Source organism: Neomonachus schauinslandi, chromosome 5 (genome assembly GCF_002201575.2).
Source record: "Neomonachus schauinslandi chromosome 5, ASM220157v2, whole genome shotgun sequence".
NCBI lineage: Eukaryota > Metazoa > Chordata > Mammalia > Carnivora > Phocidae > Neomonachus > Neomonachus schauinslandi.
In genome coordinates, this window is record NC_058407.1 from 170,325,897 (window position 1) to 170,350,880 (window position 24,984).

Here is a 24,984-nt window from a genome sequence, read left to right on the forward strand (position 1 = left end):
CTCGTCTGGGAGGTGGTCGTCCCCATCACAGATGAGGAAAGTGAACTTGTTCACAGTCACACAGCACCTACAAGGTGGAGTCAGGACGGAGGCCCAAGGGTGACCGGTTTCTAGGGCCTGGCACTCGCCCACTGGGGTCCACAGTCCGCTGGCTCTCAGAAAGAATGAATGCAGGACCCAGAAGGTTTAAAAATTTTATTCCTACAAATCACAGCTGAGAAACACCAAAGCCTTTACATATAGAGACCATGCTCCAACTCAGGCCGGGAGCACTGCTCCGCGAGAAGAGCTGCTCCCAGGAAAGGGGGTGGCGCGACAGGCAGAAACCCGTTAAGTCCCAAGTTCAGGGTGAAGACGGGTCAGGTCCTCAGGGCCTCAGCCGGAGCAGCCCCGGCAGCCGCAGTGTGTGCACTCGATGATCCGGCCCTGCAACAGAGGACAGCTGAGATGCTGCGCTCCTGCCACGCCCCCCTCGTCCCCCGCAACAGGGGGGGCAACTGGACATTCACTGTCTATAGGACACTCCTCAGAAAATCTTCGTGACAGATACAATCATGCTGCTGACACTGAAGCTATACCTCTGTGTGAATTTATGCACACTGTACGTACTTGACCCCCAAAAAGTAAAAAAAAAATCTGTGAATGATTCTTGTTGGTCCATGAAGTGAGCATGACCTACCCTGCAGTCAGCTGGAAGTGGGTCTGCTACTGCTCAGGGGGCTCAGGGCCTCTGGGCTGGGGAACGTTCTAGTGGGGGCACAGGGGCAGAGGATGTGCACCGGAATCTGAGTGGCAGCAGAAGGGTCTTGTCCCTTGGGCCAGGTGTGCCCGGATGTCCGGCTGAGGGCCTACCCAACAGACAGAAGGCCCTACAGCAGTGGTCTGTGTATACTTTTCTTTATTCTCTTTTTTGGAGGAGTAAGACCCTTACCTAAACGAACAAGATTAGATGGTGAAACTCAACTAAATCAAAAACAGAATCTACTCTGGCCACAGGGCTGGGGCAATACCCCCAACCAAATGCCACCACAGAATCTGGGGGGGGTGCGGTGGCTTCCGCCATTCCACCACCTCTCCATGCCATCAGAAAACTGGCACCCAGATTTTTCCCTTAAGGAAGAATTTGATGTCCTTAGGCCCTCATTCGATGTCCACTGCTCCCTGACTTTACAGATGATTCAGGGAGACAGAGCTGCCTGCTGAGCTAAAGCCCTTGGCCCAGAATTTTATAAACCAGAACTGGTCTGCAACATCAAGGGACTGGTGATGAGGCACCTGTGTGACAGGTGGCCCCCTGGGAGGTGGGCAGTCTGGCCTGCCCGCCCAGCTGGGCCCACCATGGTCAGCCAAGGGGCCGCACTCAAAGGCGACCATGGCCTATGTCCCAGGAACCACCTCCCTCCCTCTGCAGTTCCATTTCAGAGAGGCTGACGCTGTCAGCTCAGCAACTGCATGTGCAGCACTGTTCCTGAGCTGCCCAGTGAGTTTTAGAACAAAGTTCTGACAGAAGAAATACAACGGAACACATCTGAGGAGAAGGCCTGGAGAAAAGGGTACCTGGGGTGAGCATGCTCCCCTGACTCAGCCCTCCCCACCACCTTGGGGGTGGGTGTTCTCACCCCCACTTCCTATGTGGGGAAGGAATTCAATAACTTGCCCAAGGGTGCAGCTGAGTTGGCCCCCAGACCTAACACACGACTGTTGCCACACTGCCCAGCATGGACTGCTCAGGAGAGGGACTCACTCCCTGGAGCATGGCCAGCAGGACAGTCAGCAAAATCATGTTCGATCCCTTGCGGTCAACTAGGGCGGACTTCCGAACTGAAAAAGTGACCTCAAACTCAATCATCAGACATGACAGGGGTAGAGACGTTACCACTTCCAGCTTGCTTTTGGGGACCCGGCAAATGCAGTTTGTTCCAAAATTGGTGTCCCGTGTCTGAATGCAGCGCAGGCAGCATAAGTTCTCATAGCCCTGCTTTTTCCACTTTGCTATCAGATTTTTATCTGCATAGCCTTCTTTAATACAGTATTCATATAGTTCTGTCAAAAAGAAGGGAAAGGGCATCAGACCATGGTATCACAAAGCTTCCCCAGCCCCGGCCCATCACTACTCTTCACTAGAAAGAATATTTAGCCAACGCCGACCCCTCCCCGCTTTTTTTTTACCACTAAGAAAACTTGACACTTGCTGAGGTTGCAAGAACAAGAACCACGAAATAAATGTGAAAGCTACTCAAGTTGGGGAGGCCGAGAGAATTTAGTTCATTACCTCTGCTTATGGCTTTCCTCTTGTAAAAGAGGTCAAAAATATACCGGGTTTTTTGGTGGTGGATCCTGAAGATAGGCCACAGAGATTCCACTTTCCTCTTTCCCTCATGAGGTTCTGTTTCAGCTGCGGAGAAAAAGGTGTGTCTTTGTTTTGTTGTGGCAGGTAGTGTTCATTGCACAGGATGCAGTGTTGTTTTTTTTAATTTTTATTTTTTTAAAGATTTTATTTATTTGACACAGAGAGACACAGTGAGAGAGGGAACACCAAGCAGGGGGAGCGGGAGAGGGAGAAGCAGGCTCCCCGCAGAGCAGGGAGCCCGATGTGGGGCTCCATCCCAGGACCCTGGGATCATGACCTGAGCCGAAGGTAGACGCTTAACAACTGAGCCACCCAGGCACCCCTTGTTTTTTTTTTTTTTTAAGATTTTATTTACTTATTTGAGACAGAGAGAGAGATAACAAGAGAAAAAGAGCACAAGCAGGGGGAACGGCAGGCAGAGGGAGAAGCAGGCTTCCTGCATGAGCAGGGAGCCCGATGCAGGGCTCGATCCCAGGACTCTGGAATCATGACCTGAGCTGAAGGCAGCGGTTTAACCAACTGAGCCACCCAGGCACCCCCCCTTTTTTTTTAATAACCAGGAATAAAGAATAAATCCTACTTCATACCCTCTAGGTTGGCTATCATCAAAAAGACCATCACAAGTGTTGAGGATGTAGGAAAATTGGATCACAGGCCGCTGGTGGAAGTGTAACATGGTGCAGCCTCTCTGGAGAATAGGCTCTTGACTTTAGAGATGGCTCTTCCCCAGGAAGTTAAAGTTACCATAAGCCCTAGTGGTTCTCCTGCTGGGTATATAGCCCAGAGAACTGAAAACACACGTGCTCACAAAAACTCTCATGAATGTGCAAGCAGCAGTATTCACAACAGCCAAAAAGTAGAAACAATCCTGGTATCCATCAGCTGATGAATAGATCAACAAAACCTACCCACACCATGAAGAATCATTTAGCCAGAACAAGAAATGACCTGCTACAACACGGATGAACCTTGAAAACATGATGCCAAGTGAAAGAAACTAGTCCCCAAAGCCCCCCTACTAGATGATGATGTACAGGGAAAGTAGACGAGTGGTTGCTCAAACTGGGAGAACTGGGGAGAAGGGGGAAGGGGGTAACTACCAAAGGGTGCAGGGTTTCTTCAGGAGGTAAGGGTTGCCCAAATCCGAATACACTGAACACTGTATAAGGGCAAATTTTACAGAATAGGACTTCAATCTCAATAGAGCTGTTATTTTAAAAGATAAAAAAATAAGCCACATGACTTAAACAGGATTGTTTCAAGTGGCAAGTCTCTTTCTGTTAGCAGTTACAAGTTGATCCTTGTCTACCACCTCCACTCAGTTTTTAGAGCAGAGGAGAAAGATAAGAAGGAGTGGTCAAGAAAACTGTACCTCCATTTCTCCAACTTTGGGGCCATGCTATTACTTAAGATGTAGAGTTCAGCTCCACACAGAGGATTCTGTGATCCGAGCAAAAGGCAGGTGTTGCGGACTGAGCAAGTGGACACCGTGCCTGCTGCAGCCGAGGCCCTGCTCTGGGTGCTGAAGACACAGCAGTGGGGCAGGCAGAGCAGCTCTGGGGTGGCATTCCCGGGGAGGGAGGCAGATCGGCACGCGGGGCTAAGTGGTAAAGGCCACAAAAAAGAAGAGAAAACAGAAGGGGAAGTGGGGACTGACATTTTATACAGGTGATCAAAGAAGGCACAAGGGGACATCTGATCAGAGTCCTCAAGAAACAAGGGGGGGTGCTGGGTGAAATGGGGGAAGGGGGTCACAGGTGCAAGCTTCCAGTTATAAATAAATCCTGGGGAATGGTGACTACAATTTACAATACTGTATTGTGTATTTGTAAGTTGCTAAAAGAGTAGACCTTAAAAGTTCTCACAAGAAAAAGAAAAAACTGTGAGGTAATGGATCTTAAATTACTGTCAATCATTTCATAATATATACATACATCAAATCACATACAGCTAAAACATAAAATGTTTTATGTCAGTTAGATCTCAATTAAAAAGGTGGGGGGCAAACATGCTTATAAGGCATCTGGAAGGAGAGCCTCCCTCCCTGTGCTTTTGTCATTTCTCAATCTTTTAATCAAAGCAGCGCTCCCATTTTTAAAAAATCCCTTTTGGACCCATTTTCACAAGACCATGTGAACATTCTTGGACGTTGTTTTATACAGGTTCACACACAAAGTGGAAAGCGCCTTTCAGTGGGTGATGTGGAGTCCTGCCCCAGTGAGTGTAGGAAGAGAGGCCAGAGATATGGGCATCACAGCATAGACTAGATCTAGATTCCTGCCACTTGGTGAATGCCAAAAACTTCGAAAGAAATGTTCGATTAACTTCAAAACCTCAGCAACAATTCTTTTAAAATGTTAATTCTTTAAAAAACTAAATGTCCGTTATTTGTTTATGCTTGATTTTCAAATAGTTTAAAATCCTTACAAAAGCAGTTATTTAGGGGTGCTGGGGTGGCTTAGTCGGTTGAGTGTCCCACTCTTGATTTCGGCTCAGGTCATGATCTCAGGGTTGTGAGATGGAGTCATGTATCGGGCTCTGTGCTGAATGTGGAACTTGCTTAAGATTCTCTCTCCCCTGCCCTGACCCCCCAGGCCCTGCACTCTCTCTCTCTCAAAACATTTTTTAAAAAAAGCAATTGAGTAAGGGATCATACTGAGATCCTATAAGGCCAACTGATGCTCGTGGCTTCAGATAAGATTTCTAAAAAGACACTACACTGATTAATCAAGTTCAAGATCATACAGCATTTTGAGGAAACTGAACATGGTACATTCTGGAAAACTAGCAGATAATGCAAAAACAAAGTGGTGAAAACCGTGTCAGAGACCAGCAAGAAAAGTCTGGATAAAACTCTTAACAGAAAATGTGAACATGAAAAAGGACAGGATTTTCCAAGTAAACATTTTGTAAGACTCTAAATAGGTACTTAACCAGAACAGTAAGTAATTAGAGGTAGACTATTCAATCTTTATTCTCTAAGACCTTTATATCAAAGTTGGCCCCAAAATGTCTTTGAGGACCTTTTCATTAGTGCCATCTTATTTTCCAGAACTCCTAATATTCTGAGTTAATAAGCAAACAAAACAGGTCAGTGTCTGGAGGCCACAGTGGGGCTGTCTATGCCCATGTGATACCCGCATTTCTGCCTGGCCCCTGGAGACATGGAAGCCTCTGACTCTTAGACACAGCTCACCCAGTTAGAAACTCCCCCACTTACTTACCTTCTCTCATCTTTTGATCCAATTCATCCAGTGTTGGTTCGATCAACTCCCAACCATCTGGGGGAGCTTTCCGGCTCCTTTTCACTTTGGGCATTTTTTCTACAAGATAATTTGCAAAGATCTGGAGAAGGGGGAGAAATTATATGGATTGGTTTCTGAACCTGAGCTCCCCAAAGGCCTTCACCAGCTACCCTTTTGGTGCACATTCCCTTCCCTAGATTTGTTTCCTCATCTGTAAAATGGGAACACTAGAATCTAGAAGATTTCATTATAATTATATGGAACATGCCTGCATTAAATGTGTTTAGTAGATTTTTCCCGTTATCCTTAACATCACCTATAAGCCTGGCCCTGTACTGGATGTTGGGAACAAAGAACAAGCAGTAAGACACAACTTCTGTCATTGGGAAGGTGACATTCTAGCCAGGAAACAGTGAGAGGGTAATTACAATACAGTGTGAGAAGGCCTATGGTTGGGAGAGCTGAGAAAACGAGGGTTTAAAAGGGAAAAAGATGGTATAGAGCCAAAGTACCTTACCGTCTGCTTCCCAACAAGTATAACAGAAAGACCTCTGGTCTCTTCAGTTACAGGCTTAGGTTCTTGTCCAACTCTACCAATTACTCTGTGACTTTTGGGAGGTCACCTTCCCCTTCAGGTCCTCAGTCTTGTCTGTAAAATGAGGGCAGTGAATTAGCTGGATTGCAAAGAGTCTCTGAAACCCAACAAAGACATTACATAAAGGCAAAGTCATTGTAAACCCTATACAATAGGCCAGTACAAATCCAAAGAAAACATTTTTCAAGCCACATAGCATTTCCTAGCTGGCAAAGAGGATTCAGGTTAATTATCTCCTATTTTGAAGCACAGCAGACTCCTCTCTCCCAAACTCAACCAGTCCCTCCCTTTTGTGGGGTGCCTGACAGTTTACAAAGTACCCCAGCACCGGGCGCGCACACACACATCCCCAGGCTCCTTTTCATGAATTCTCCATTAGCGACCTTACAGGTGAGGAATGAAACTTCTAGAGGTAAAGTCCGGGTCACAACAGCTGAGAACTGGCAGAGTATGATTCTGATTGGGAGGCTCCTGACTCCCAAATCTGTGGTCTTTGCACGTGTCTCCCCTGCGCTGCAGCTACAGATGGCCAGAACCTGGACCCTACCCCAGCGCGCACGGGCCGAGAAGACAAAAATACGGGATGACCACTTTGCTATGAGTCAGGGAAATTCGAGAGCCCTGGTCCATGTGTTACCCAGGGGAGGTAACAGGTAGGAGGCACCTGGATCAAGAGGTGGCAGCGCTCGGGAGAAGAAACGAGTGGAAAGGCGTTCGGAGCTTGGGAGGGACAACCTGAGGGTCGGGATAGTAGGAAAGGCTCCTAGAGACCACGGCATCTGAACCGGGCTTACAAGAACAAACAGTATTGGGGCGCCTGGGTGGCTCAGTCCGTTAAGCGACTGCCTTCGGCTCAGGTCATGATCCTGGAGTCCCGGGATCGAGTCCCGCATCGGGCTCCCTGCTCGGCGGGGAGTCTGCTTCTCCCTCTGACCCTCCCCCCTCTCATGTGCTCTCTCTCTCATTCTCTCTGTCAAATAAATAAATAAAATCTTTAAAAAAAAAAAAAAAAAGAACAGTATTTATTTATTTTTTTTTTTAAAGATTTTTATTTATTTATTTGACAGAGAAAGACACAGCAAGAGAGGAAACACAAACGGGGAGTGGGAGAGGGAGAAGCAGACTCCCCGCCGAGCAGGGAGCCCGATGCGGGACTCGATCCCGGGACTCCAGGATCATGACCTGAGCCGAAGGCAGTCGCTTAACCAACTGAGCCACCCAGGCGCCCAAGAACAAACAGTATTTAGACAGAAAACGTTCTCGGCAGAGAAAAGAGAGGGAGGAGGGGGTGCCTAGAAACAAGAAAATCCCCAAATCTCCTATTCTCTGGGCAGAACGAGCGAGGCGCCACCTCCTCTCGGGAACTCACTCTGACCTCCCGCTCCAGAGGCCCGAACCCACCCCTGTCCAGCCGCTCCGATCGCTTCTGGGCCAGTGTAGACCTCCGATTCCTGGTCCTAGCCGTTACCAAAGTACTGGAGAATACAGAAAAGGGCTCACCTGAAAACCCGTCACCGTCAGCCTCCACTTCTCTCCCGACGGCTTCCGCTTCCCAGGTGATAGCTTCCGGCTGGGGTCCTCGCGGAGCCCCTCCCTACCTCGCGCGGAGATTGCGTCACCTTAGGTGTCCGCAGTTTTGCCTGTATATAATTTTACAGCCGCTGTTGCCTTTTGCCCTCAAATTCCGCGGGGAGACCGGCAGGCTCACGCGTCTCCCCGGGGCGGGGGGGGCCGGAGGCACTGTTGCCGGGGTAGCGTGCAGGCGAGCTTAGACTCAGGCGGCGCGCGGGACAGTCTCCGTGCGCCGGCTTCCCTGAGGTCCCCGGCCCTCGCGGCGGCGGCGGCGGAGCGCTGAGGAAAACTGAGCCGGTCGGAAGAAGTCGAGTCCGAGGTGTTTCCGGTTCCGGTGTCAGTTCGAGGCGCCGCCGCCGCAGCCGCTGGAGCCGCGATGCCTAAAGGAGGTGAGGGGCGAACGCGCGTGGCCCGCGGGCCTCGAGGGGCTGCCCGAGTCCGGCACCCGCTGTTCATTCAGCCCGCGGGCGTCTCGGAGAGTGGCGCAGAGGGAGGACGTCCGCGCCGGCTGAGGGCCAGGTGTGGGCCTCGACGCCCAATTGTCCGAATGGAGAAACTGAGGACCGGAGTGGCCACGAGCCCCTCCTTCGTGGGTCTGGGGAGACTCTGAGGCTCCGGGTCTTCGCCGACACGGAAGGCCGGATCTAGGGCGCACTGCTCCTGGCCTGGGGGATCTGGAGTTTCCTCCCGCTTCTAGCCGGGGACTGAGTCACCGCGTCCCGCGCCTGTGCCGGGCCCTCTGCCTTGCGCGCAAAACGTGGGCCCTCTCGAGCTCTGGGCGAGCTGGGCCTGCCGAATGAGACCTAACTTGATGCTCTCGAGCCTGGCCGACTTGGCTTTGACCGCCCCTATTCGTCAGCGGCTCCATGTGTGCTTTTGAGCCAGTTGCTTCATCTCTCTGTGTTTGGGTGTTCTCATTTGCAAACCGGGCTTATGACTGTACCTACCTCATAGTACAGGTGGGAGGCTTAAACTAGGTAATCCACGTGGAGGGCGCATCACAGTTAAGTGCCCATTAAGCATTATTTGTAGGGTTTTGTCAGTTTCTTGGCCAAGAAAATAGAGGATCCACGGTAGACCAGTCCTTCATTCTTTTTTCCCTAAGAGTCAGAAGTTCTTGAAGTCTAGCTGTGTCACTGTCCAACCCCGTGGCTTGGAAGAAATCACTTAATTCCAGCCTGTTTTTCTCATCTGGAGCACCTGGCTAATAACCCTTAGCTTGGAGAGCTGGAGATAGAGGTCATAAAAAAATAGAGCACTCAAAGTGCCCGGCGAACTCCTGGCACAGAACAGATGTTCGGTTAATAGCGGTAGCTCATGTGTCATGTTGGTTAAGATGCTTCAGCCCACAGGAAATCTACTTGGAGTTTTTTCAAACCTAAATGACTTCCTGATTTTACTTGCAGAGATATTGGGGGTTACAGAGCCGAATCCATTTAAACCTACCTCCCTACTGATTTCATCTGTGGTAGGAAGAGCCCTGTCTCTTCCATTTTTCTCAGTCTTGTGTTCTGCAAAAGGAGGGTGCTAATTGAACCCTTTCGGTTCCAGAATTCTGGCTCTAAGGGTCCTATTTCATAGATACTTTGAGCCAAGGTTGGAGGTTAGAATTAGAAAATCCTAAATATCTTGGTTAAGTGACTTGATCTTTGGCTTGTGAAAAGCTTCATGGGCAGATACGATTTACATTTCTTGCTTGTGTTGATTTGCTTGAAAAGCAAAACAAAAGACTTATTTTATTTTAAAGTATAAAGTTCTCTGAGAGAAAAGGATGCCCTCTTGTTTCCATTGTGTAAATGTGAAACACTTTTAAAGGCATGAGCAGTTTTTGATAAAAGTTATGGTAGGCCAAACTAAGGTCAGTCTCCCCTAGCCAGGTGTGCTGGATGAGAGCCTATAGTAGCCAGTTTTGAGTTTTGACTACTGCCTGGAATATTAAGAGGGCAAGAAAGGGTGTTGGTTTTTGTTTTTGTTTTTTTTTTTTTAAAGCGGCAGGCTTGATCTCTCAAAATAGGACTTTCATGAGCATAGACTGAGACACCCCTGGGAACCCAGGTAGTCATTAAAAATGGGTGGTGTAGTCTGTAGCAGCCCAATTACAGCTTTACAGCTGCTGTCTAGGAAATAAGAGGAGGTTGGTTTCTCTGCTACTGGCTCTGGAGTCCAGAGGAGCTCTGGCTGTCTAATTACAGATTCTCTACACTCAGTGAGACACTCTCTGGAAGTCAGCTGGGCCGAAGCTTCCAGAAGAGGTGGGGATGGATTGAGGCCACAACCCCCAGCATCCTCCAGGACCAGCAGAGCAGGTGCCATCCTGCTATAAAACTGGCTGATGGCTTTAGCAGGGGTCAGTCTTTTGTCTTCGCTCAAGAGGGTCAGACTGTAAAACTAATACTCTTAGATGAGCTTTAATTTACAGTCACATTTTTAACTGTTAGAAGGTAGTCGGCTTCATTCTTAACTTTAACTTTGCCGGCTATGTTGCTTACTCCAAGCAGAAGAAAGTTTTCAGTAGGTTTTAGGTTTTTTCTTTCTACCATACCACTTAGGTGAACGTGAAGTATTTTATTATATCTCTGACATTTACAGTAAATCACTGATGTGGTCAGTGGCTTTTTTTTTCCTCCTGCCAAAATACTCTATTAGAAAAATAACAAATGTAGCGTATGTTTCTGTAGTGCTTATTCAATGCCAGACACCGTTCCAAGAGCTTTACACATGTTAAGTTCATTCGCCTGAAAACTCTAGGAGATAAGAACACAGATAGAGAAACGGAGACTGAGAGGTTAAGTACCTGCCAAAAGCTAGCAAGTGGTAGAGCTGAGATTTGAATCTTAAGTGTCTTGTCCGCAGAGCAGGACCAGCTGTGACTCCTCATAGGTTTATTCTGAGGATCAGATGAGTGGATGGCTGTGACAGAACATTTAAAAACCACTGTAGTCACAGCAGGATGTGTGTTACATGTTCTGACTGCATTTGGGTGCACTGTGTTTGGTTTCTAAGGGACCATGGGATTTGGCCACTTATTACATGTGGTGTGCCCTCCCCCATCCCTCCCCCATATCCTCCCCTTGGGTCTCATTTGTAGGAAGCTACATGCAGCACACAGTTGGGGCTGCCTCAGGTGGTCACATGTTGCTCCTTTGGTCCCTTTGAACATGTGAAGGTAGGAGAGTATAGGTTTGGGTGGTGCTGGGTGAGGGGTGGGGGAGGACTCTGCAGTCTCTGATGAGAGCACCTCAAGCAGGACACAGCCCCCTGGGGCTCAGGGCAATCAAGGAAGCCAGTTCCCTCCCACCTTCCTAAACTGCCAATCTTTGTGCAGGGAGAAAGGGAGGCCACAAAGGCCGGGCAAGGCAGTACACAAGCCCTGAGGAGATCGACGCACAGCTCCAGGCTGAGAAGCAGAAGGCCAGGGTGAGTACGTGCCTGTCCAGGCCACTGGAGTGGCCCAGGGTGGTTTCCTGCCTCTTTGGCATCCAGAGAGGCCAGGCAAAGACCACCTATTTCCTAGGAAGAAGCCAGCACCTGAGGTTCGGGGTGGGGGTGGGGCATGGACAGCAGGCAGGTGTCCCAGAATAACCGACAGTGAAGAGGAGAGCCATCTTCTGATTGAATCAATTAGAACTTTGTTCTTTTAGCGGTGATTGCCTTAGTGGGTCTCTGTTCTTGGCCCTGTGTTCCTGCTTTCTGGGAGCTGTCCTTCCGCCAGGCTCAGCCCATCCACGGCTCAAGCTCCCAGCAGTCCCCATTTGTTTGCTATAGCCATGCCAGACCTCTTGCCAGACCCAGCATGACATGATGCCCTGCCTTCCCACACCCCCAGCAGGCAAAGTACTATTCGTTTTTCCAGGCCTTGCCGAACGTCATCTTCTCTGTGACTCTCACTGACGCTGTTCACCCTTCCGCCTCTAGTCTGAGCTTAGTAGTTCACTGTACTCTGTTCCTGCAGTGTTTTTTCCAGCCTATTGTCAGGAAATAGAATGTTTTCATCATCGTTGATGTCCACATCCCTGACTACACCATTAGATCTGCCCCTGGATAAGGGCCGAGAAGAGCATAGGCCCGATGAGTGACACAGCTGTGAAGTGCCTGGGAGCCCCTAGAAGGGAGGGGCCACATGTTCTGGGAGAGAGGGGAAGAGGGCTTGACGGAGGGGCTGGCAGCTAAACAGGACCTTGGAGAATGTGTGGGCAAGTGCTAAGGGGGAAGGACCTACTGTTTTTGTTAGGAATAGTTTTGGTGGGGAAGCAAGAAAAGTGGAAGAAAGCGGCATGTTGGGTGTTGTCTTAGGAAGCCAGTGCAGCAAGGCCTCTGCATGGGCAGGTTGGAGTGGCTGGCCTGCCATTAACTGTGGGAGTGGAAAGCAGAGGAGGACTGGCTCAGGATTTGGCAGCTGCGTGTGGCAGCTGGGGAAGCAGGAGGGGAGCTGCACAGGACTGTGGTTTCCAGCCCCACAGCTGAGTTTTTCTGACCCTGGGAGATGAACTTCTCCCCCAGGTTGGACTGTGGGAATGGCTTTCAGGCTGTGGAGCCGAGTAGATAGGCTGCCTCTGACCCAGGTCCCCTACTAGGAGCCAGGGTCTCAGAGTAGGACCCTTCTCCTACTTGGTCCCAGCCTTCTGGGGCTTAATTTCTCTGGGTCCACAGTCTGGAGGTGATGGGAGCAGGGGTCACAGTCTAGGGGGTTTGTGCATTTTTGATTTTGCAGGTTGTACATTTCTGAAACAGGAAGAAGAGGAACAAGGAGAAGAAGGTGGAGATGGGGCTGCAGGTGACCCCAAAAAGGAGAAGAAATCCTTAGACTCAGATGAGAGTGAAGATGAAGAAGACGATTACCAGGTACTGCGTTCGGTAGAGGCCTGGGACTTGGACTCATTGAGTCAGCAAACGTTGATCGAGTGCCTTTTGATTACCATTTCCAGTGGTAGATGCGGACAGAGTCCTTGCTCAGAAGGGGTTATGTTCTAATAGGGAGTTACAATAAGGAAGTAAACGCACAGCATAATTTCAAGTAGTGGCAGGTATTATGAACAAGATGGACTGTGATCATGGGTACATGAAGTAGTGTGTGGTGAGGACGTGGCTTTCCAACTGAGATCTGAACAAAAGGGCTGGAGCCAGGTGTGTGAAAATTACCGTGCAGAGCAGTCCGGGCGGCTGGGTTAGCAAACTCAGGGGCCCTGGGGTGGGAACAGGAGCAGCAGGAGGCTGCTGGGGCATGTGCCTTGGTGGATGCAGAGAGGAGTGGCTAGGGAGGAGGGAGGAGGGGTTCGCAAGGGCAGCTCCTGTGTGGCACTTGAAGGAGTTTGGGTTTCACTGTTGTGGGTGGGGGGCAGCTGGTGGAGGCCTTGAAGTGGGAGGGAGAGATGACCAGATTTGCTTTTGAAAGGTGGTTTTGGCTTCTCTGCAAAGAGTAAATCCTAGGGTGTTGAGGTTATAAGCAGGGAAATGGCAACAGGTCTCCAGACAAGAAACTGACTTGGGATGGAGGCAGTGGCTGTGGAGACGAGCGGGCAGATTCACACCACGTTTTAAGAGATGGGCTCATTGGGGTTTGCCGAGGGGTGGCTTCAGGGGCTGAGGGAAGGAGGCATAAGGCTATGGCCTAAGGATGGTTGGAAGGAGCAGAGTGCGTGAGGCACGTTCACTTCGCGATGTCAGTAACCAAGTGGAGGCGTTTACAGGTAGCTGGATTGGCTGTTGGTGTCTGGAGCTCTGTGTCAGATTCACTGCTGTTTGGAAGCTGTCTCCTTGGTCACTTAAAGACAAAAGCTGGGCTCAACATGACCTGAAACTTGGACCCAGCCTGTTAACGTTGAGGACTTGTGCTCTTGCTGAACTTCCCCCAGGGGAGGTGGGAGGTGCAGCTTACTAGAACTGATTGTGATCTCGTGGCTCATTCTCAAGTCATTTCCGTCCCCTCAGCTGAGATGGCTGGGAGTTGGAATTGGTCCTGAGAACATCCTTGGCCCGGCCTGCCCCAGGGATCCAGCAGTGCTGTTGCCGTCATCCGTGAGATTCCATGGAAAACTGCTTGCAGGGGCCGGGCTTGCAGTGGGGGCATAGTGCTCTGTGTTGAAAGCTTGTGAGTTGGGCTTGGGTTCTCAGCTCACCTGCTGTCTACTTCCTGGTTGGCCTTAGGCAAGTTAGTTAGTCCTCTGTCTGTTCTTTCACCTCCGAAACAGAGAATAATCCCTGGTTGCTGGGACTCGGCATAGATTGGGCTCTAGTCGTGTGCACTCACCGTCCTTGTACCTCCCAGGCTGGTGAAGACTCTCCTGAGTGCTATTCCCACTGTGAGGCTCAGGCCGAGCATCATGTTGGGCCGGGGGGTGGAGCAGGAGTTTGTCCCCATCCAGGTGGGCTGTTGGGAGACGGTGGGAGTGGCCCTCAGGGGCTCTGCAGGACTAAACTTCTCCAACAGCCAGCTTCTTGTCCCATCTTAGCAAAAGCGCAAAGGCGTGGAGGGGCTCATCGACATCGAGAACCCTAACCGGGTGGCACAGACAACCAAAAAGGTCACACAATTGGACCTGGATGGGCCCAAGGAACTTTCAAGGAGAGAACGGTAATCACTGCTGCTGGGCTTGGGACCTGGGCATGTGGGCCAGGGGCTGGCCTGCGGGCCGGGGCAGAGTGAGGGCGTGGCTGAGGCGCTCAGATCCCCTGCCCTTGCCTCCTGGGCTCTGAGGTTCCCAGTGACTGGGTCGGGGCTCCAACTACAGCATTTATTTTTGTTTCATCTTATTCCCCAAAGGCTCTATAAAAGCTTCTCCAAAAACACAAAACAAAAATAATTTTTTTCTACCCAGCAGGGAAAAATAGAACAACAGATTCGGACCTGAGCGTTGCACTTGAAGTAATGCCCAAGGATACGGACGGTTATTCTATAGTCCCTTCCTCCAGGGCACCCCGTTCCAGGGACACTTCCCTTCTCCGGCCTGATCTGACCATTGCTGGCCTGCATTCTTCTGGTGTCACTGCCATGGGGTGTGGGAGAAGGCAGCACAGTGCAGAGAGGTGTGCTGGCTGCCTGAGGGCTCCCCAAGTCCCAGGTGGAAATGGAGCTGCGGATAGCCTCCTCTGGGTTGTGTGAGGGTCTCAGTCCAGGACTGGAGTGCTCTGCTCACGGCCATTGCTTGACAAGTAGTGCCCTGACTCTGGATGGCCGCCGGCTGATACCAGGGGCCTTACAAGAGGTTGAAGTTCTCTAGGGAAAACTGCCCTATTTTTTTTTTCCTTCCTGGGCTGCTAGGATTTAAATCTGCCTTCCTGTGCTAACCCCATGATGGCTGAGGGATCTAGAAAACCCCACAGGGAAGGCTCATGAGCTCAGGGTGTGATTAGAGGCCGCTAAGGATTCTAGCCTTCTGGTAGTTTCCCTCTCAACAGTAAAAAGGGGATCCTGTTGTTACCCCTGCTTTTTGAGGTTGCAGAGTGAAAGCCATAAGGTCCAGCATCCTGCCTGGCACTTAGCCTTCACTGAGGGGGCTTTGCAGAGCCTTTGGGTAGCCTTGCTCATCATTCCGGATGCCTCCAGGGCATACTGCCCCCCCCCCCCCCCCGGGGTTTGGATCTCTCCTGCTTAGCTTAGAGGCTACTGGCTCTGCACCTACCTCCCAGGGTAGGATCTGCTGAGCTGAGAGGTATTCTAGTCTCATCTCTGTAGCACGTTTCTTATCCAGAGTCTCCTGACTTTTGGTGGCTGGCCTTCTCTCCTTCTGTCGGGCCTGTCCCCATGTTTTGTTTCTTATTACTCAGTGCTGTGTGCTGTGAAGGCCTCCGGGAGGCCAGGTCCTTCCCCCAGGCTCCTGCTAGCCAGGGCTTCCCTGCCCCCTCCTCCAGTACTTGGCTCTTCCAGGAACCTGGTATAAGTGGGACCATCCAATAGCGCAGTGAAAAGTGTGCCCACTCCAGTTCAAAATCTCAGGCCTGGGAGGAAGATCCTCCATCACCTCTTTCTCTATCTAGTGGGTTGGTGACTGACTGACACCTTTGTCCTGTGGGAGCCTAGCTCTCATTCCCACACCCTCCTCAGTGGGGGCTCATGCCCTGGAGGGCAGTCTCTTTCTTACACATCTGAGCTGCCCTGATTGAGAATGTGCTGTGTTCTGTTGACCTGAGATTGGGTGGGTGTGGTTCCCATCCGGGGCTACTTGGTCCACTCCCTTCTCTATCCCTCACAGAATGTGGTTTCCAGTGCCTTCCTCCTCCTGCTCATCTTTGGATACACTGTTCACTTGGTTTTTGATCCTCCTTTCTCGCTGTGGACATGAGACCCTAGTTAGCACCCCCTTACCCCCCAGCGCAGACATTGTTCACTCTGTGCTAAGCTCACCCCCATCCTCTGCTGTCTGGGGAAGCTGCTGCACCACTTGAACTTCCTCCAGCCCCTTAAGTCTGTCCGTCAGAGGTCCGGGCCTGTGCCTCTGGTTGTTTGGTGAGTGTCCATCACGAAGAGGGTATGCGGAGCCAGGGTGCCCTCCTCCACTTGGGCCCCAGGCCCGAGGACTTGCCTTCTATCCTGGCTTCCACATTCAGCTCAGCTGATAATGGTTGTGAAGATGTCCCCTGTGACACCATTTTATCCAAACAGAGAAGAAATCGAGAAGCAGAAAGCAAAGGAGCGTTACATGAAAATGCATTTAGCTGGGAAGACAGAGCAAGCCAAAGCTGACCTTGCCCGGCTGGCGATCATCCGGAAACAGCGGGAAGAGGCTGCCAGGAAGAAAGAAGAAGAGAGGAAAGGTAAGTGGTGAGCTCGTCTGGCTGCCTGACTCTGGTTCTGGGCAAGCCACCAAACCCTGCGCTTCAGTGTCCTTGTTGTGTGATGGGATGGGGTTGGGTTGTTGGCTAGAGACCCAGCCTGTGGGTACATGCATGTACCTTTCTCGTCACGTGGAGGTGGGCGTTCCTGCCCACCACGTCCTAGGGTGCGGGGAGTGTCCAGCAGCAGCCCGGAGTCAGACTAGGGTTTGAATCTAAGCAGAGCACCGTGCACAGCAGCCGACGGAAGCCGCAGGGATGCAGCTAGGGCATACCTTCAAGGTTGGACGGTCCTGCTAAGGTATCTGGTACCTTGTGCAGTGGGGAGAGCTGCCTCGGGTAACCGCTGTCCATCTGAGGGGCTTGAGAGGGTAGGGCAGGCGTGGGCTGGACCTCACATGCACCCCGGATGAAATCTGGCCCAGCTCTCCCTCTTCCGTGCTCTCCCTCCAGTGGGGTCAGAGGTTGGTGGCGGCAGCCGTGGGGAGTTGGTCTGGTTTATAGGCGCATTTGACTCATGACTTTCCGCCTCCTGGTCTCACGCACCCCTCTACACGTGGGGCCACAAGAGCCCTTAGGGATCTGCTGTCCTGCCTCCTCACCAAATCACGAGGAAACCGAGGCCTAGAAGGGGGAGATCAGCTGCCCCAGGGTTGTCACACTACCCTGGAGGTAGCCTGCTGTCCCAGCTCCCCACTGGTAGCTCTTTCCTCCCAGACCCCAAGCAGGAAAGGCCTTGGAATGTTGTTGCTGGTCGGAGGCTGCAGCGCCCACGGGGAGAGGGTGTAATTGTGGGGTTTCGCCTGGGGGTGGTTAGAGGTTCCTCTTTGCCCAGATTGTGTGGTGGGCTTGTGTCAGGGGGCAGCCCCCCAAATGTGACAGGAATGTCTGGACACCAGGGCGCAGCGGCTTCCACAGGAACCCTCTTCCCCCCGGGCCTGTTCCTCTGCCGGCTGAGCCCGTTGCCCCGAATGTTTCTGTGGTCTTCGAGCCCTCAGTGCCGTGCTCCCGGGGTGTGCGGGCGCATGTGTGTCGGAGGGGTGGTGTCACGTTAACACCTGCCCTTCCCTTCCCGCCCTCAGCAAAGGATGACGCGACTTTGTCGGGAAAACGGATGCAGTCGCTGTCCCTGAATAAGTAGCACGACCTGCGGGAGGAGGCACCAGGGGTCCGGCCGCGCCGCCAGGCCCTCTGCCGAGTCTCGCCTGCCCGGTCCTGGCGCCGCCGCAGCAGCAGCCCCTCACGGCAAGGAGCCCCCGCAGCCTGGGGCCTCCTTTTCATCTTGGCACAGAAATTGTTTGGGGGGATGGTGGGGAGGGCTGGGGGGAGGGAGCGGCTGCTATCTTTGAGACAGAAAGATGCGGGACAGCATTTCATATGTAACCATTCGAATGTTTTTGCCGTTTTTAGAATTCAGAACTCTTGTTGGGGGTGCCTGGGAGGTGGGGTAAGAAGAGCTTCCATTTGTCCCGTAGGTTGCCTGGTAGGGGCTGATTGTGTGGGGGGGGCAGCTGCTGACAAGTTTGCAACAACCGGCCCCGGTCTGTGTTGCCTGGGTGCTCACTCAGAGGGGCTGTCGTCTGGGAGCCCGTGCCCCTGGGTCCATGAGGGTCATGGCTCGTCCCCAGCCAGTCCCCTCTGCCCTTCCCCGCCCCATCCCCACCTTCCTGGCCAGCGCTAGGGCCCATTCTTAACCCTCCCCGTTGATCATTTCAAGAAGCCTCTGTTTACTGTGCAGCACCCAGGCAAAACATACTCCACAAGTCCAACTTGTATATTTGGCAGATTAAACTTGACATTATCATAATCTTTGTTCTGTGATCCATTTTTGGGCCCTTGTGCCTGGGGGCCCTTTTCCCCAGCAGGGCATGGTGTTGCTCTCAGGCAGGCCTGCCCCACGAGGTTCGGGCAGCACCCAGCCGGGTGTGGGGACTGGTCCCTGGGCATCTGAGCTAGGAGAGACCTCGGGATACAGAGTTCGTCCCTCCCCTCCTTTAACCCAAGTGTGGTAGACCCTAAGCCAGAGTGACCAGGGACCAGTCCACGGTCCATAGCAGCAGCAGCGTGCCTCCCTGTGATGCCTTCCAGGTGCCCCTGGTGTTCACAGTGTCAGGATTTCAGTGCTGGGAGGAGCATCCCAATACCTGGCATGACTGCTGGGCCTGACCTCATGCCATCCTTACCACCCTGGTGGGGATGGCAGCAGGGAAACTGAGGCTTAGCACCATCACGTGAGCCGCCTGCAGACTCGGCCACTGTGCCTGTTCCTGCTCCCGCACCCCTTCATCAGGGGCGCTCCGCCTTGTGAACACCAGCATCCTTTGCATACGGTCCTGAGAGGTCAGTAACCGGTGCCAAGCAGGGGTCTGGCCTGAGGTCAGAAAGGAGGATTTAGTGGCAGAGATGGAGTTGGGCCCCTGACTTCCAGGGATCCTGCCACGCCCCCTGGGCTTGACCATGCTGGAGGTCAACAGCCCCAGGAGCCCCGGAAGGGTTACCACAGCTGCCGGCATCTGCAGCTCCCCCTGGCCTGTGGAAAATCCCTGACCCTGGACCTGAGAAGCGGGACGGAACCTCAGAGGTTGGCCAGAGCCCCCCCCCCCCCCTTGGAGGTCGTGCAGAGCTGGTTCAGGTCTGTGCCGTGAAAATGAGTTCTCTGAGAAGACGAACAAGAAGGTGGTGGTTGTCTGGAAGGTTCACGGACCGAGTACCCTGTCTTTGGCTCCGGGGGCTGCCAGCCGGCCGAACTAGAGCCACACGGGGTGGTGAGGAGGTGGCCTCTAACGTGCTGGCAGCCGGGGGTTTGCAGGAACGGCTGGGCCAGCAGGGCTCCCTGTGTGCCCGGGACTTGTCCTTGTCTGGTTGTACCTTGATGTGAGACTAGAAGCCAGGATGTCCCTGGTGTGTACGGGCCTCCGAATGGTCGCACAGATCTCACCTGTGTACCTGGGTGACGTGTCGGCAAGACTTCTGGCTCGAAGCATTTCCTTCCTGGCTCAGCTAGCGATCCGGACCCACATCCAGTACGTTTCAGCAGGTGCCCCTCCAGTGGGGCTTGGAAGTCAGACCTGAGTTTGGATCCTGGCTCTGCTACCTCCTGGCTGTGAGACTCTGAGGAGGTAACTTGTTTCTCTGGCATTCAGTTTTCTCTTAAAAAAAGGGGGTGACAAGGCCGCCCCCCCTTTTTAAGATTTGAGTGCGTGCGTGCACATGGGGGGGTGGGGTAGAAGGAGGGGAGAGAAAGAATCCCAAGCAGACTCTACACTCAGCCCAACACAGAGCTCGATCTCATGACCCTGAGATCATGACCTGAGCCGAAAATCGAGGACACTTAACCAACTGAGCCACCCAGGTGCCCCAAAACCTTCCCACAGTGGGGACATAATGACTCGCATTAGGATATTCCCAGTTGTGTTCTCCTCCACTCACCCAGGTCATCCCAGCTCCTCCCTGTCCCTCATCCCCTGCATCCCGCTGGTCCCCAGGGCCTGTGTTATTCCCGGGTCACCTCACACCCACACAACTGCACCAGCAGCCTCATGTCTTCCCATTTTAGTGGCCTGGTTCCCCAGAATGCCAAGGACCTCCAGAAGCTGGTCTCTGGGGACCTTCCCAGTCTCACCACCCACCTCATCCCTGTCCTGCACATCAATCCTCTGGCTCCTAGAAAGGTCAGACCCTTGCTTACAGCCTTCTTGCACGTTATGACTTGCGTGGAATCTTCCCTCAGTCCCAATCCCTCCTTTTCTTGCTCCACCAGCTCCCTCCCCAACACTGGGTTGTCATCATTAACTGCCCCCACCAGACTATGAGCTGCTTGTTCCCTCCACTGTCCTCAACATCCAGTGGGGCAGGGTGTAGAAAGCCTGGCCAGTGGCCCTAGTGTCCACCACAGAACAGGGTCCAATCCCCTCCTTCCCTGATGTACTTCCCACCTGCCACAGAAGCCCAGCCCTATCCAACCTAGTCCTCTAATGCCTTTTCCTCCTCCTGAGAAGCAAAACATTGAGCCTGTCAGTTTTCAGCCAAGTACTGTGTCTCTAACGAGGGCAGACAGTTCACATCTATGAGGCCCCTGCAGCCAAAGAGCATGCTTCCTGCTCATCCTTCTCAGAGTGAGGGGAGCCTGTTTGTCAGGGTCTCAGAAGAACACTAATATTCTGGGGCCACTTTTCAGCCCTGAGGTGAGCTATAAAAAAAAGATATGTGGATACCTCCCTGGCCTTCCAGGGCCTGACAACAGTCCCGTCAGCTCTGGGACCAGAAGCTCACCTTACAGCGGGCTGGTACAGGCTGGGAGGGCCTTGGCAAGCAGTTAGAATAAGAGGAGTTGTGGGGCCTGTCTCCTGGGGTCTTAGAATTTCTATCTTGTGATTTAAAAGAGTCAGCAGGCCTTTTCTGACTGGGGGATATCCTGATGGATAGGCCCTAGAACAGTCTGGGATAAGGTGTATTTAGGTATCTTCCATCCTGCAAACGTAAGGCCATTCACAGTTAGGATCTGTGGATGTAACTCATTACCTGGCTGTGACTGAATAATTAGGTAACAGAAGCATGTGTTACGCAGGAAAGGCCATCTGTGTGAAATAGGAATGGGGGGAAATGGTCTTAGGAAATGATGCGCATTTATCAGAAACCAGCTGCAAATGTCAAGTCGAGAAATCAGTTTCCATTAAAGCCCAGCAGCAGCCTGGAACATGCAAGCACTGGTCTGGGAATCCGACTGCCGAGTGACAGGGAAGCCACCAGGGTCCAGCCTCGCTCTGGCTGGACTGCGAGGGAAAGGGGAGCAGGGAGGAGAAGGCCCTTGGGCTTCGGGATCAATTTTTCTGGTAGAGCAGAAGGGACCTGTGCCCGTGAGAACACACGCTCCTCCCAAACACGGGAGACCAGCTCTAAGATTGCTTTTTTATTACATCCACGTTGTTGAAGTTCATGACCAGCACAGTACTTTGAGAACATTTTTGTTTTTAACAATAAATGAAAGCAGCTCTTTATAAGAAAAAGGCACCTGTTCCTTCAATAGGTCAGAAAAGCTTCCCATCCCTCCCTCCCTCCCCTCCAGCTGGAGCAGTCCCCAGGGGGACCCAAACTGCTACCCTAGAAACATTCAGCAAAGCAATCCTTAGCCTCCCTGACCCCCTCCCCCAGCAGCTGGGATGAGGGCAACCTGTGCCTCATGGGTCATTTGATCTTGAGGTCCTTCAAGGCTGATTCCAAGCTCTGGAAGGAAACAGCAGAACAGACAGGCTGGTTCTTGGTTGTCCCCCACACACCCACCCCCCAGGGACCTGACCTCTAGCCAGCCCAGCCCCTGGCAGAGGACAGAGAACCTGGTCTTTGGAGTTGGGCAGACCTGGGTTTGAATCCCAGCCCTAAAGGGAGGTGCCCCAGGGGTGCCCATCTCCCCCTGCCTTCATCCCAAAGAAGTGCCTTCCTCCTAGAGGAATAAAGGGGGCTATCCATCGAGGAGGGCCAGGGGGAGGAAGGGCCAAGGTGGGCTAGGACTCACCTTCACGTCCCAGATGCTCATGCCGCCATCCATTCCTGTGGTGCAGAACTGGGAGCACTTGGCCTTCCCCCCGCTGAGCACCGAGATCTGGCTGCAAAGAGGAGGGCTTCATGGGTCCTAGCCATGGCCCTTTGCTGGACTCACGCCCGTCCACCTTCCAGGAGCTCCCACCCGACTCCGGTGAGAAGTGCTGGGCTGTGCGGGTGGGGTGCGCCCCGCAGAGAGCCGGGGAAGTGGGCCGGGAGGGGATGCAGAGGAGGGGCTCGCGAGTCTGCTTGGAGGAGCAGTAGGAAAGCCCAGGCAAATGGAAGCGGATGTGCAGAGGCCGGGCACGGATCCCACGTGTGTGGGCGATGTCCAGAGTGATGGGAGTGTAGCAGGATGGGGGGAAAGCAAAACCGGGGGCTGGCAGGCCTGGGGGTCGTGCTGACGAGCCCTGAAAGCCGGGCTCAGGAGTTGGGTCTGAAAATGACACTGGACCTGATGGCCGCGGGGGTTACCCAGCCGGGGTCGGGCGCGGTCAGGAAGGGTCAGGAAGTCCCACCGTACTTCTCCCGCTTGGCCGCGGGGTGGACACCCGGGGCTGGCAGGCCTGGGGCGTCGTGGACAGTTTCTCACGCCTCATCCTGCCTCACTGCTCAGGGAGGCGGCGGCAGGACCGTTTCAGCCATGGCCCTGCCCACAGGGCTGGTGGCTCTCTGGTCGTCCCAGAGAACCACGACGGTCCTCACAGCGCCTGCGCTGCCCTCACCTGATGCTGTTGTGCCACCTAGAGGTCGCCCGCTTCCTAAGTCCGGGCCCCCCACTTTTGACACTGCTGGGAGGGGAGTCAGGGTCGGTCCCGCCCTCACCTCACGCTGTTCTTATGCAGCGAGTCCAGGCCAGCGCCCGAGGCCACGTTGCCCTCCGAGCTCGCCTTCTTGTCCAGGTTCTGGAAGCGCTCTCGGGCCGTCAGGCCGCGCTGTGAGCTCTGCTTGGGCACGTCCAGCCGCCCGCCGAAGCTCAGCGTCCCTGTGGTGCCGTCGTAGGTAAACAGCACCGGGAAACAGTCGTGGCCCTGCGACAGGGCAACAGGGCGGGGAGGTCACAGGAGCGTGGCCGAGGGCGGGCACAGCGCCACTATCTTATGCACGGGGAAAGAGAGGCTGGAGACAAGGCACGACACCAAGGGAGTCTGGTGACGGGATTTGGGTGGAGCCCCAGGGAAGCCCACACCAGCCCGGAGACACAGCCGGGCCCACCCTGGGTATACGGACAGGGACCGGGTGCTGGGGGGTGGTGGGAGCATCTAGGGGTGGCCGCCTTCCCTGGAAGCTCGGGGACCTTGTGCCCTGCCCAACCGGAGAATACCCCACAGCTGGATGCTTCTGTAGGCAAAGCAGGCCTGAGTCCGCCCTCACCGTCCGGGACCCGAGGGTGTTTGCTGAGGGGGGATGTGGGGGGAAGAGGGGAGACAGATCGGTGGGCAGGAGGAGAGCAGCGCCCTTCTGGATGCGGGGGAGAACTGTGCTGCCCCCACACACCCACTGGCCTGTAAGACGTAAGCAGAGACCTCAGGGTCCAGGGCACAATTCTCCGCCTCCCCCTTCTCCCTGCATGGCAGCTGGGGTGCATGTTGGAGACGCAGCCCCCCCCGCCCCCCAAATACCTGCACTGGGGCCTTGTTACAGCAGCATAAGCCAGCCCGTTCTGACCAAGGAGGAAGAGAAGGTGGGGGGAGACCAGTGGAGAGCCGTTCTAACTAGCACCGCTCCCCTCCCTGCCCCTCCCTGCCTCACCGCTGCCACCAGACTGTTGTCCGTGATGAAGGTCAGGGCCAGCAGCGGCAGCGTTTCAGAGGCCAGAGTCGCGACGCTGAGAGAGACAGCGGGGGGCGGGGGGTCAGCCGCTCCGGCCGCTCCCCATCTGTGCCTTGGTTGCCCAACCCCCCTCCGCCACCCCTGTGGCCTGTACTCACGCCATTTTCTTGTCGGCATCGGCCAGGCACACGGTGCTGTCGTGGCTGACCCAGGCCACACGGCTGCCACTGGCCGAAAAGCAGACGCCGTGCACCCAGCCGCAGCTACTGCTGGACTCAAACATCAGCTCCCCGAAGGGCATCTTGGAGCCCCACGGGGTGGGTGCTGGCCGCTCCTCCACCTCCTTGATGTAGGCCGAGAAGATCCTGCCAGGAGAGACCAAGGGAAACAAACCGCAATGGCCGAGGGGGTCCGGGAGGCGCCTGGCAAGGGACTTCTCTCCCAGACTGGCCTGGTGAGGCCAGAGTGCCCAGCCGGGGGCTCGTGGCTACAGAGCCGGCTTTTCGTGACCTGCATCTTCACGCTTGGACGAGTCTGGGCCTCAGGGCCAGCACGGGGTCCCTGGACAGATCAGGTGCCCACTAACCAGCTTCCCCACCCACCAACAGAACCTCAGCAGGACGTTACCCCTCTCCATGTCCAGGGGCCGCCCCTGGAGCCTGCTGGAGCCTTGTTTCCTGGGCAGCGCTTCAGAGACCCAGGCCATCTGTTTGGAGCTGGGAGCCCCAGGCCTTGGGAAGCTCACGGGTGCCAGGCCCAAAAGTAGAAACAGCCAATGGGGACTGAGGACACTACCTTCCAGGCCCGAGATAATGAGGCAGGTCTGTCTAAGCTTCTCAGTCATTTATGCCTTAGTGTGAGAAGCATACCCACTCATTGTCCTTCAGGTGGAAGACAAGGAAACTGAAGGAGAGGAGGACCTAGGATAGAGGCCTTGCTGACATGAAGAGGTAGCAAAGGGTGCATCCTGCCGAGACTCTCCATGGGCTGGAGACAGGACCCAGTGGCGACCCCTCCAAAAGCAAAACCTCACAGATGCTGACTGAGGCCCTGGGTCATCCTGCTGGCGGCAGAGCTGGTCTGGAAGGCAGGGCGCGGGGCTCCCTCCACCCTGGTTCCCCTGCTGCTGATCCAGGCCCTGA

General features: G+C 53.7%; 3 protein-coding genes across 5 annotated transcripts in view; 1 reads left to right on the forward strand and 2 right to left on the reverse strand.

The window, feature by feature from the left end:
* Positions 1 to 180: 180 nt before the first annotated feature.
* BUD31 (BUD31 homolog) lies at positions 181 to 7,905 on the reverse strand. 3 transcript variants are annotated; one of them, XM_021680220.1, is made up of 6 exons: positions 7,691 to 7,861; positions 6,113 to 6,244; positions 5,575 to 5,695; positions 2,273 to 2,395; positions 1,877 to 2,043; positions 181 to 426 (listed from the first exon to the last, which is right to left on the reverse strand). In XM_021680220.1, the coding sequence occupies exons 3-6, from the start codon at positions 5,666 to 5,668 to the stop codon at positions 376 to 378; spliced, it is 435 nt and encodes a 144-aa protein (XP_021535895.1). In that variant the 5' UTR covers positions 5,669 to 5,695; positions 6,113 to 6,244; positions 7,691 to 7,861; the 3' UTR covers positions 181 to 375. The 3 variants fall into 3 exon arrangements, with proteins under 3 accessions (XP_021535895.1, XP_021535896.2, XP_044771655.1); XM_021680221.2 differs by lacking the exon at positions 181 to 426 and having other exon boundaries at positions 1,428 to 2,043; positions 5,575 to 5,673; positions 7,691 to 7,905; XM_044915720.1 differs by lacking the exon at positions 181 to 426 and having other exon boundaries at positions 1,428 to 2,043; positions 7,691 to 7,897.
* A 111-nt stretch (positions 7,906 to 8,016) lies between these two features.
* On the forward strand, positions 8,017 to 18,332 carry PDAP1 (PDGFA associated protein 1). The gene is made up of 6 exons (XM_021680104.1): positions 8,017 to 8,151; positions 11,088 to 11,179; positions 12,494 to 12,604; positions 14,212 to 14,333; positions 16,362 to 16,513; positions 17,614 to 18,332. The coding sequence occupies exons 1-6, from the start codon at positions 8,139 to 8,141 to the stop codon at positions 17,670 to 17,672; spliced, it is 549 nt and encodes a 182-aa protein (XP_021535779.1). The 5' UTR covers positions 8,017 to 8,138; the 3' UTR covers positions 17,673 to 18,332.
* A 3,095-nt stretch (positions 18,333 to 21,427) lies between these two features.
* The window catches only part of ARPC1B (actin related protein 2/3 complex subunit 1B), a 14,801-nt gene continuing 11,244 nt past the window's right edge, over positions 21,428 to 24,984 (reverse strand). The window contains exons 6-11 of the mRNA XM_044915170.1: positions 24,353 to 24,358; positions 24,001 to 24,207; positions 23,822 to 23,897; positions 22,895 to 23,100; positions 22,044 to 22,134; positions 21,428 to 21,754 (exon numbers count right to left, since the gene is read on the reverse strand). Coding sequence (XP_044771105.1) covers positions 21,716 to 21,754; positions 22,044 to 22,134; positions 22,895 to 23,100; positions 23,822 to 23,897; positions 24,001 to 24,207; positions 24,353 to 24,358 — 625 coding nt within the window. The 3' untranslated portion in view covers positions 21,428 to 21,715. The remainder of the gene's footprint in view (positions 21,755 to 22,043; positions 22,135 to 22,894; positions 23,101 to 23,821; positions 23,898 to 24,000; positions 24,208 to 24,352; positions 24,359 to 24,984) is intronic.